The sequence below is a fragment of the Andrena cerasifolii genome, chromosome 12 (genome assembly GCF_050908995.1).
Source record: "Andrena cerasifolii isolate SP2316 chromosome 12, iyAndCera1_principal, whole genome shotgun sequence".
Lineage (NCBI taxonomy): Eukaryota > Metazoa > Arthropoda > Insecta > Hymenoptera > Andrenidae > Andrena > Andrena cerasifolii.
Window position 1 is genome coordinate 8,083,023 of NC_135129.1, and position 12,360 is coordinate 8,095,382.

The 12,360-nt window shown below is 43.8% G+C and overlaps 2 protein-coding genes across 2 annotated transcripts; both read right to left on the minus strand.

Annotated features, from left to right (window-relative positions):
* Nucleotides 1–5,817: 5,817 nt before the first annotated feature.
* Nucleotides 5,818–9,617, minus strand: LOC143375227 (tubulin beta chain). The gene is made up of 5 exons (XM_076824138.1): nucleotides 9,240–9,617; nucleotides 7,615–8,079; nucleotides 7,225–7,529; nucleotides 6,860–7,157; nucleotides 5,818–6,372 (listed from the first exon to the last, which is right to left on the minus strand). Exons 1-5 carry the CDS (start codon nucleotides 9,294–9,296, stop codon nucleotides 6,154–6,156), a joined length of 1,344 nt encoding a protein of 447 aa, XP_076680253.1. The 5' UTR covers nucleotides 9,297–9,617; the 3' UTR covers nucleotides 5,818–6,153.
* A 600-nt stretch (nucleotides 9,618–10,217) lies between these two features.
* LOC143375254 (uncharacterized) lies at nucleotides 10,218–10,919 on the minus strand. The gene is made up of 2 exons (XM_076824182.1): nucleotides 10,847–10,919; nucleotides 10,218–10,737 (listed from the first exon to the last, which is right to left on the minus strand). Exons 1-2 carry the CDS (start codon nucleotides 10,865–10,867, stop codon nucleotides 10,489–10,491), a joined length of 270 nt encoding a protein of 89 aa, XP_076680297.1. The 5' UTR covers nucleotides 10,868–10,919; the 3' UTR covers nucleotides 10,218–10,488.
* Between the last annotated feature and the right edge of the window lie 1,441 nt (nucleotides 10,920–12,360).

The following is a 12,360-nucleotide window of genomic DNA, read 5'->3' on the forward strand; positions in this document are numbered from 1 at the left end:
AAACTAAGGGTCTAGAGGAGTAGTCAGATTTTCCTCCAGACCCTTAGTTTTTGATATATTTAGAAAGATATCTGCAAAAATTGGTGCATTCGGATGTTCGTTTCTCTTTGAGCGTTGTTTAAATATACTTAAATGTTAATAATGCAATTATAACTTATATCGTTGTGTTCCGGAGGGTTCATAGAATAATCTCACTGAACCAGCAACCGACTAACTATTACTGTTTCGACACAAATAATGTTCAAATTTGAAAATTTGCATTTTTTATCAAAATCGAATCTTGCGAGATCTGACGGTGGTGGCAAGAAACGGTTTGCGAATTACAAGTCCAGATGGCAATTAAACTCTTGAGCTTGACTCCTCGTTCGGTCGAATCGTTTGCTGCTAAATTATTTACAATATTTAATCCAATTATAATTGGCATCATTTTCCCACTCTAGAGGATCCATATTTATAAAATCCGTTGGAACAGTGTAATCTCGATGAAAGTATCAGTTACTCCATTAAAAATTTGAAATCTGTTATTTATAAATATATGAAAAAACCAGTCATACAAAAGTTATACTGTTTGACAAGGTAAAAATAATGCCAGCGAAAATTTTTTTTCCGAAGGTAAATTCTCGAGATTTCAAAGCCACGATTTATTCACCAAGTAATCTTATACGCTGCTTCCATATTATTACAAAGCGTGAAAAGACAAATTCAACGATATACAACGAAACGAGTTACAAAAATAAAACATTTTCGAATCCGACGCGGCACGGTTTCCCTACGTCCGATTGACAAAATTCCTAATTTTGCCCAGGGTATTTCTTCGTCCAGTGGCACAATTCTAGGGGGTGTCCCGAAGAAAATTTGGAAGTCGAGAAATAAGGCCCACCCTACTGCAGGTACTTACGTATCTGAACATGACGATTCCACGATCTCTTTGCGAACGGAGCGAGACGCACGGTTATTTCTGGTCGAGGATCGAGCCGAAGCTCCCGTACTTATAGAGGCCCCGGGGGTGCCGTAAAAAGGAAACTCGTCCTGGCTCCGAAGACCGCGCGTCCCTACGCATCGCCGTGCCGCGTTCTTCTTCGACATTAGGGGCGGGACTTGTCGCTCTGTAACATTGCTCCACCTTCGGATCGCCGATTAAATCCCAACCCCTCCAGTGTAATTTCCCAGCGCAGGGATTTTTGTCGGATCGCTGCATAACTAATCCCGCTCGGCGACCATTATCGCTTCAACCGTTCCGGAAAAATGATTAGCACGTGGAAACCTAGAAGAAGAATCGAGCGAATATCAATATCGCATCTCCGACTAATCTCCCTTGAAAACTGCCCAGCAGACTGGGTAGAGCAAAAGCATTGTGCGAGGACGCAGGATTCTGTGGAAGCTGACGAAGGGACGAGGGAGTTGTTGCTGTGACCACAAAAATCGGATTCATCACTGCAACCGGTTGGCGGATTCGTGGCTCGTACCTTCATCCGTGGTGCTGGGCTGGTTCTTCAGCTGCGGCTGAAACAAACTACTCGCGGAGCATGCGTGTACATAAGTCTACTTCGGTATATCGCTGCGCGCAATTTTTGTCGAATATTGGAACGGTTTCCTAGACCTGTATGGATGAGAAATTATTCCGAGAGACGAGGACGAGCGGAGCAAGCGTAAGGAGAAGTGGAGGCTAGAGAAAACGAGCTAGGGTTCTGTTGAAGATTCAGAGACTTTTATTGCGAATGATTAGCCGACAGCGTGGCGAGTGATGACGATCATTCTCGCGGAAGAGAAATGGTCGGAGGTAGAGCTACTCTAGGACGATCTGCTTGGAGTCGCGGAGTAGCCGGAGGCGAAGATGCAGGTGGCGTTGGCTCTATCAGTAGGTGAAACCAGTTGCGAGCAGCGGAGCGTGAGCGACGAGCGGGGCGTGAGCGATGTACGGAGCGACGCCCGCGGTCTTGACGACGGTAGCGGCCGGCAAGGGTGCAGCAGCGATGTACGGAGCTGTGGCCACCAGTGGACTCTTCACGGAGACTTTGTAGGTGTTGGCGTAGCTGGTGGCGACCGGCAGGGTGTGCGTCAGCGCGACCGGTGCCGCGGCTAGTACCGGGGCCGCGTGAAGAGCGGCCGGTGCCGCCAGGTATCCTGGAGCGGGTGCTGGCGCCGGGGCGGCTGAGACGCAGGCCAACGCAGCGAACAGAGCGACGACTTTGTACATGGTGGCTGATTGGAGTTTCGCTCGGGCTGACAGTGTTTAGAGACTTGTGTTGATCGACAGCTGAGATTGCTGGGAATCGAATGATGCTCGACTAGCCAAGCCGCTGCCCTTTTATTCCGCCAGATTGACCTCTCCCACCAGAACGCCGCGCCAAGTCGCCCGTCTTCAGGTCTACAGCTTTGTTACGCCTCGGCTCCGCTTCTCTTGTCCTTCTTGCATATCGCTCCGGCGCGGTTCGTCCTTTCGTCCCGGATCCACGTGCCGCGCCGCGGCTCAGGGTCTTTTCACGCTTCCTTTCAAACGCATAGTGTAGAGGCAGTACACTGTCAAGGACCATGAATTCACCCAAGTCCGCGTACAAAAAGACTGGTTGAATTGTTTTTGCGGGCTAACGCTTCGGTAGGTGTATACGCATGTATGTATGTAAATGCGTAGGGGAGACAAGGGTAAAGTGAACCTCGGGGTAAAAATTAGCTTTCTTAAGTTAGACTTTAATTATAGAATGTATTTACGAACTTTGGTGATTAATTAATGTATGTGATGTATCGCAATGATAATTGTGAATATTCAGATATCTAGAAATGGAAATGATATGAGAAATGGGGGTTCATTGAAGTTATTAGCCTTCAAACAAAAAACCAACCTGAGAACGGCCAGAACTGTATATTCTGATCTAGTTAAAATCAGTAAAAGCCTATCTTTACAAGCATAAATCAGAATAAAAATTAATTGAATTAATATACTTAAATAATTAAATAAATAAAATTACCAGTAATAAATCTGTGTAGTTTAAGATGAAACGTTAAGCTTGTAAATTAAATGTAGATACAAAATTCTTACAGGTAAAATTCAAAAAAATTAACAAAATTAAGGTCTAGAGACTTCCGACTGGTTTTCTTTTCAGTTTAGCTTTTTGGATGAGTGAGTCATAATTGTGTTATTTTAACTCCAAATTTTTTCTGCGCGTTTAAAACAAGCTTACAAACATATATTTCCACGGGTTTGAGAAAACATTATTCTTAACATTATTAAATAATCAATTTTCCACTGAGTACTTATTTGGGGTAAAGTGACCGGGGTAAACTGAGCTGCGAGTGATGTGCGCAATGTCCTAAAACATCATTATTTTTATGTGAAACTTGTCTTCGAAAAATTATCGAAGCCCATTTGGAAAAAAATTGTGATAAAAAAGTATAAAATGTTTTCGTTCAAAAATTTATTTAGATGGAATAAGTATGTACTTTATTAATATTTATATATGTATTTATTTCAGTAATAACATGTCAGACTGTTCATGTCAACAAAGCTAATTTAAAAACCCATTTTCACAGGAAAATGTGCTTATACAAAGTACAAAGTACTCGCGTTAAACTTGCATTAAAGACATATATTTTTAAAAAAATAGTTTAAATAGTTTAAAAGTTCTAATAAAGTTACTCATATAATTATATCCTTCATTAAAGCTCGTATTTTACTTAAGCTCACTTTACCCCATACATGTTAATTGAAAGAATTCGATTTCGCTTTTTCCTTTCAAGTTGAATTTTAATCTACTCCAACTTTATTTTAAGTATTGCTATTCGTCATTTATCAACAGCAATGTTTAAGTTACACGCCAAATCAATTTCCCCACGTTTTTATTGCAGGTGGAAAAAATTTCATTCGACTTCAAACTTTTTTCAGCTCACTTTACCCCGGTCTCCCCTCCGCGCTCCAAAATCCTCGATGCCGTTCCTTTATTGTCCCGCCTGGCATCTCCGGTCTGCGCGATTCGCCGCGACATCAGCATTTCGAATGACTTCGACCCGGATTTCTTTCTAAACTGATCGAATCGTGAAGAGACACCTCGACGGAGATTCGTCGACGGCGATTCGCCACCAAAACACCTGGGAATCTTATCTCGCGAAATCCACGGATTACGATGGATCCATCGACGAGTCTATAACGGGCAAACAACCCTTGTATTTCGAGATAACTCCAATTAGTTAACCGACCGTACGTTAATTAATAAACGCGATGCCCATCCGGTAATCCGGTATCTATTTCCACGATAACGTAACGCGCCTGTATTCGTCGCTGTTAATGCCGCTACCGATAACGTTACGTTATACCTCGTGTTTACTTGGAGCATCAGCGGGATTGAGTAACGATTGGTAAGCCGTTTTAACGCCCACTTTGGACTAGGCACCGAGACGCGTCGCGGCGCGTCGCGACGCGCATATTGAAGCGTATGTAACTAGAATCTAGAATCGCGCGATGAGAGGACGACAGCGCTCCAAGGGGCCAGAGGCGAACAAAGATATGGGCAGGCGTTGTGACACTGTTTTGCGAAAGAAAAATTGCCCGGTTGATTTCGCATGACCTGTGCGTGTAACGCGTACCTGTACCGCAATCGTTGGCCGATGCTTCCGAAACCAGTCCACCTCGCCTAAACCTCTTCCATTCCTCCTTCTCCTTCTTTCCACGTTTCTTCAAGCATTGTTGCCCAAGCCTCTAGTGACAAGGTCGCGTTTCGCAAATGCCACGCCCAAGTTCTTCATTTTTTGATCGATGAGAGAACAGGTCCGGTTCAAGATCGGCGACAGCCACCGCGAGGTCAGTAACATCGGTATCCGGATTCCGGAAGAGCGAACACCTTGGTCCGTCCGATCTCGCGTCAATGAATTTAGAACTCTGCGGCGGAACAACGAGTTCCAGGTGCCTTCGGGCTATTCCTAATCGTTATTATACATAGGAACGTAGGAATTATAAATAATATGCAGTTTCGTGGCACTCAGATTTACCGTAATGTATGTGTAGTAACTTCTATTTCTTCTTCTTCGTATTCTGCTAAATCTATTAACAAGGGGGGGACACCGAGTGATAGACATCGATTCAGAGGCGGATTTAGGGGACTTTCTTGGGGGGGGGGGGGCGAAATATGTAGAAGTACATAAGTACATTTTTTTAACCCTCTTTTACAAGATTTAAAATGTGCTTGTAACTTATATTTAATACCTCTATTTGATACTGTAGCCGAAATAATTAAATTCACATTAATTATTTAGACAGAATAGTACACAATATCATAATTTTTTTTCTATTTTATTACTCTTGGGGGGTGGCGATCGCCCTTATCGCCCCCTCTGGATCCGCCCTTGCATCGATTTTGATGAGTCTTGGCACGATGGATCTATGTCGAAAATAAGTAAATAGGTGTCCGAGCGTTTGTGACAATAGGCCTTAGTAATAGAGATATTTACATGGAAATTATTCAAAATTTCATAGTGGCCGTCGGGTTTTAGTGGGTAAAAATACCACACTACCCTGGCGCCCCTGGGGGATTCCCCTCTGAAGGAGTCGGGGTGCCTTTTTAAGATTTCCCCAAGTTAAAAAAAAAATAATTTATAAAAAATATTTAAAAACTTTTTTTTAACGTGGAGACATCTTCAAAAGGCACTCGGACGCCTCCAGAAGTAAATCTCCCGCGGGTGCTAGGGTAGCGTGGGATTTTTGCCCACTAAAACCCCGCGACTACTATGAAATTTTTAATAATTTCCATGTAAATATCGCTGTTATTAAGGCTTTGTTTATTATTTACTTGTTGTCGACATAGATCCATCGTGCCAAGGCTCATCAAAATCGCCGTCTACCAGATGCTGTCCTCCCCTTGTAAGCTGGAATCGTCGACTCGCAGAAAATTGGGGGAGGAATTGAACGAGGCTTTGGTCGGTTTTACACAGTACATTGAGACAAATAAGTTTCAAGGAAACACAAGAAATAATAAATTACAATCGTATGTTTTTACCAGTACGACAGGAGAGCGAGCCATAGTTAGGATTAGCTTGAAAAGAGGCGAGTGTACCTAAGGGTGTGCGGGAATTGAGACGGGAGGATGGATTTACGCGCTCGATGAAGTTGAAAGGGACAAAGAAAATTATGGATCTTAAGCGTAACGCGGGCGAAACCGTGGTGGTTCACTGGTTTTCACCCTCGCCCTCCTCTTCTTCGTCAAATTCACCCTCCTCGTCGGCGGTAGCTTCTTGATACTGCTGATACTCCGAGACCAAATCGTTCATGTTACTCTCGGCCTCGGTGAACTCCATTTCATCCATGCCCTCCCCCGTGTACCAATGCAGGAAAGCCTTCCGCCTGAACATCGCGGTGAACTGTTCCGACACCCTCTTGAATAATTCCTAAAGTCCCGCACAGAATGCCCCGCTTAGTCGAGCGAACTCTTTATTAAGGGGTTATGCTCAGTCAGGAGGCCGAAAAAAGGGTGGTCTTTGGAAATTTTTTACTCAAAAGCTATAACACATTTCTCAGAAATTCTTTTTTCCTTTTAAAGATTGCATCTAGTACCATACATCGTAATTTTTTTATTTAAAAATATTTAGCAATAAATTTTTTATTTCAGATGATCGACTGTCGAGCAGCAGTGGTCACCGCAGAAGCCTTTTTCTACAGAACCTTCGAGTGATGGACAATAACTTAGTTATTAACAAATATTTCTAAACGAAAAAATTACTCTGCACGGTACTAGATGCAATCCTTAAAAGGAAAAAAGATTTCCCGAGAAATGTGTTATAGCTTTTGCGTAAAAAATTCCCAAAGACCACCCTTTTTTCGGCCTCCAGACCGAGCACGACCCCTTAACTAATACAGCTGACCGGTGCTTCCTACCTGAATGGCCGTGGAATTCCCGATAAACGTCGCAGACATCTTCAGTCCGCGGGGTGGGATATCGCAGACGGCGGTCTTAACATTACTGGGTATCCATTCGACAAAGTAGCTGCTGTTTTTGTTCTGAATATTCAGCATCTGCTCGTCCACCTCCTTCATGGACATCCTGCCGCGAAAAACCGCCGCCACGGTAAGGTAACGACCGTGACGGGGGTCGCAGGCTGCCATCATGTTCTTCGCGTCGAACATTTGCTGCGTGAGCTCCGGCACGGTCAGGGCCCTGTACTGCTGCGAGCCTCTGTAGTCCCGAAACGATTAATACCCGGCGAAGATTACTGGCCACTTACCGGCTGCTGTTTACCAACCTGGACGTAAGCGGAGCGAAGCCGGGGATGAAGAAGTGCAATCGCGGGAAGGGGACCATGTTCACGGCGAGCTTACGCAGATCGGCGTTCAACTGGCCGGGGAATCTTAGGCAGGTGGTGACGCCGCTGAGGGTAGCGCTGACCAAGTGATTCAAGTCGCCGTAAGTCGGCGTGGTGAGCTTCAGCGTGCGAAAGCAAATATCGTAAAGGGCCTCGTTGTCGATGCAGTAAGATTCGTCCGTGTTCTCCACCAGCTGGTGCACCGACAGAGTGCAGTTGTACGGCTCCACCACCGTGTCCGACACCTTTGTCGTCGACAAGAAAGATAAGCCGAGTGAAGGGAGACGGGAAGATTGAAGCGGTCGATTGCGGAGGGTGCAACACCCTTACCTTCGGGGATGGAACCACGCTAAACGTCATCATAATTCTGTCAGGATATTCCTCGCGGATCTTGGATATCAGCAACGTTCCCATCCCGGCTCCTGTGCCGCCTCCGAGGGAATGAGTTAATTGGAAGCCCTGTAAACAGTCGCAACTTTCGGCCTCCTTGCGCACCACGTCCAGGACTGAGTCGACCAGCTCCGCGCCCTCCGTGTAGTGCCCTTTGGCCCAATTATTCCCGGCGCCGCTCTGTCCAAACACGAAATTGTCCGGGCGAAATATTTGGCCGAACGGCCCCGACCGTACCGCGTCCATGGTGCCAGGTTCCAGGTCGACCAAAATTGCTCTAGGGACGTACTTTCCTCCGGACGCTTCGTTGTAATATACGTTTATGCGCTCTAGCTGCAGGTCTGAGTCCCCGTGATATGTACCGGTCGGATCGATACCGTGCTCGTCAGAGATCACCTCCCAAAACTACATTAAGTTAATGAAAAAGAAAAATTGAATGCATGCCTGCAGTGGCTCACACCCCGTAACCCTGCGCTCTTTAAAATCGCATAAGATTTTTAATGTTGGTCCGAACGACTTGAGTTTTTTTGAGAAGCTAGAAGGATCAGTTTGCTAAGTGACGTGCTGAGTCGTTTTGAAAAAAATGCGACTGGTCGGAGTAGCGAAAAAAAATAGTAAAGGTGTTTTTTTTCAACTTTTTCTTCTGAGCCTGTAATGAAATTTTAAATAATATGTTTGTAGGTTTAAGTAAGTTGTATGCATGCTGAAAATTTTATTAAAATCGGTCAACGTTGCGCTGAGTTACAAACGCTTAAAGATCGCAGAATAAAATCGAAAATCGCTGATTTTGGGAATTTCGTGATTTTAGAATTTAGTCTGCGATTTTTAAACGTTCGCAGCTCGGAGCAACTGTATTCCTAGGCATGTATACAATTTACTTGAATCTACAAACGGTTTTTTGAATTTTCATTACAGGCTCTGAAAAAAGTTGAAAAAACGATCTTTACTTTTTTAAACGATTTTATTCAGCTTCGATCCTTTTTTTTCCTTGCACTTCCAAGTATCCAATTGTCTTGAAACTTTGCAGGCCTGCGTAGTTTGGATAACAATACAATATTTTTTAAAAAAATGAATCAGAGGGGGTGAAAAAATGACCCAGTCACCAAAAAACGTAACCCACAACCACAAATTCAAGCGACTTGAAATCAGCCACTCGCGTTACCTACGAAAACGACAAAAAGCCGCTGCATTCGGGACGCCAGTCGCATCGCGATACCGAAAATACACAATTTATCGACAAATGATCCGTCACGTACGTACGAATAGTAAAACTGAAACTTTGTTGTACAAGAAAAGAATTAATTATTAGCTTTTACTGCATTTTAATTTATTTTTTAGCGCATTTTTAATAAAATCGTTTGACATAAAATTTTGTTTGCATTTTATAAAACGACGAAACACGTCACTTGGCAAACTAATCCCTCTAGCTTCACAGAAAAACTTAATTAGTATGGACCAATTTTAAAAATGTTGTGCGATTTTAGAGTGTACGATTATGGGCGCGATCCACTGTACATATATTTGCGTATCTAATTATCGAGGAGTAATTTCTCTGAACGCGATACCTTTGCTCCTATTTGATTACCGCACTGGCCTGCTTGCAGATGGGCGATTTCGCGCATTTTTCCCTTCTATTCTCTCGTTTCTTCTTGCCTGCCAACGGATTTTGATCGACCGCGATTCACTACGATTGTGACGCTCCTCGGATTCGCACCTGTATCCCCGCAGGATAAACGAAAAATTCCCCTTGGAAAGAGCGAATTATTCGTCGCGAGCGTGCGGAGAAAAACGGAAAGGCTCCAAAACAGGCAACGGCAGTCGACGAATCCACGTTTGTTTTTCGGTTGCCTTGGAACCTTTGTTTTGCGATCACATAGGCAGTTGCTTGAATTTGGCTTCGGCTTCTGCGCGGTTTCATTGCACACAGTGGCGGACGAAAGAAAGTTTACAACTGTTAAAAACGCATAACTTATTTAAAATTAGTCTCAACGTCGTGAGTTTTTTTTTTAGATAATGTAAGGATTAGTTTGCTAAATGACGTGTTTCGTCGTTTTGAAAAATTGCAATTGTTCGAAATAGAAAAAAAAAATAGTAAAGGACGTTGTTTAAAGTTTGTTGTGAGCCTGTAATGAAAATTCAAGAACCCCGATTGTAGAACGAAGTAAGTTGTATACTCGCCTAAAATTTCAGTTGCTCTGAGCGATAAACGCTTAACGATCGCAGAATAAGTCGGAAAATCGCTGATTTCGGGAATTTCGCAATTAAGCGTCTATGGCTCAGAGCAACGTTAACCATCTTCGATGAAATTTTAAGCACGTGCGCAACTTCAATCTGCAAACGGGTTTTTTGAATTCTCATTACAGGCTCAGAAAAAAAATTAAAAAATCTACATTAACTATTTTTCTTTTTTTGCTATTCCCACAATTATATTTTTTTTTTCAAAACGACGAAACACGCCACTTATCAAACTAATCCTTCTACCTTCTAAAAAAGGAACCCTTGTCGTTTGTACGAATTCTAAAAAAGCACCTATTTTCTGTGGTGCAATCGCAACAAAGTAATAAGGATCGTGGAGATACGGTGGAGGGGAATATAATTTACATAAGCGTAACTAGAGAATCTTCTAGACGAATGGTAATCTTTTATTTTGGTCTATAGTGGAAACCGAACACATTGCGAACATCGAGTGGCTAATTGCAAGAAGTAAACGAGAGGAGGCTTTAGATGACCGCTTCAAAGGCGGATCGATGCTCGATTGTCCAGTGGTGCACTACGTAAGTACGGTGGGCGCAACTCGATTAAAGTGCAGAGGTATCAGCGTCTGCCAGCTACAAGTGCCGCGCCGTGGAGGCCCGGATGAACGAAGGGGGTAGCGACGGCGTGAGCGACCACGGGGCTGGCGATGTACGGCGCGGCGAACGCGTGATTAACCGCGTGCGCGTTGTAGCTGGTGGCATAAGTTCCGACCGTCAGAGCCGCTGGAATCGGTGCTGCGATTGCTGCTGGGACTGCCGCTGGTATCAAACCAGCTGAGCAGACGGCGATCAAGCCGGCGAAAAGTACCTGCGAGAAACAACAGAAACGTCAAAATTCTACTCGAAACACATATGTTTCTGAACCGCAAATCCATATTTAAGTCCCACAGACTACAGTGGACTTTCGATCGACTTACCAAGAACTTCATGCTAACCATTTTACTCGCAACTGCTTCCTTTTCTCTAGAGACTGTTTCGAGGGAGTCGCTGCTGAACACTGTGCTACCATCACGATTAGCCACGGCTCTTTTATAGCTGCTTTCGATCGGGTAACGTACTCCCACTACCGAGGTGGATCGCAACACCGCGCCGGGTCCGAAACGTGCTTCTGCATACAGGATTGCTTGTGTAATATAAGTATATCCATACGCTTTCGGCCAGTCCTGCGATGGCTACTTTCATCGCTAACCGCCTGTGCTTTTTCTTTCTGTCGAGACTCAAGGGTAGGTGCGTACATGCCAGCGTATATTGTTGCGCGCTAAGCTCCGCTGCGGTTAGATCGCCACCCTTGCCTCCTCAAGGTACGCACGAGATGAAAATCCTTATCGGTAGTTATTAGCAAGCTGCTGATGCACATCAACAAATAATAATGAAGGTGTATTTATAATTGGATTAGCCGCCGGCATAAACGGAGGCGTGCTGTAACTGTTGCATTACGACGCGAGTGGTTGAAAAGGGGGCTGAGGGAGGAAGCGGACTTTATTTATAAAGCTTAAAAGTAAATGTTATCGGCGCACCGGTTCGGTCTATTTTCTTTTGTTTTTTTTTTAATTTTATTTATTGTTGGAACCACCGTGCTGCCCTCCTTAGTTAAACTCTCCTATCTAGCGTTCTTTCATTTTTTGAGATATGTTGAAATATTTGAAGTTCCACGCGTCTATTACATTTTAAGTAAAGTTAGAAAATTCTACGTGCTGCGCGAAGATTTATAAACAGTCTAATGTATTTAACTTAACTTCTTTTCAAGTGGTTATAATATCCTATCTAAAACAATTGATTAATTGGTGCGTTAATAATACATAAACATGTTTTAATTTGAATGAAGGAAAATAAGGACGGTACAAATTAAATGGTAAAACTTCAGTTTTCTCGGTTGTTTGAAAATGTTAGATAGGAGGTTTTAACTAAAGAGAGCAGCGTGCACCACGAGGTCTTGCTTATCGTTAGAACCCTGCGAAGGGAGGGGACTCATCGTGCTGATCATGGTAATGCCGCGCAGTGTGCGCGTTTAGGTGCGGCCTGTACACGTTCTAAATACGAAACGCGGGCATAGGTTTTACAGAGACGATCATGTCGACACCGTAAGTTTCGAAGATCGTTCGTCGAGCGTGAGCGGAATTCCTTCGGTGCAGCGACGATCGCGTCCTGTCTTTTGCCCCTCGTTCTTATAGTTCCTTACCCGGCCCGTCAACGAGACTTTACAGGTACTTTCCCTTTTTATACTTTATCCGAATTTTCGACCGCGGAAAAATCGTATCGCAATCGCTCGTGTCGCTGTTATTCAAACGTTTTCCTTTCGATCTAATAGGTTTTTCTCAGAGTTATCTTGGTGAGATGTTAAGGGGTTAGTGGATTATTTCAGCTTCAAAAAATTGTTTTTTTTTTATTGATTCTGAAAGTCTTATCCTTTATATTATACTACGATTTTATT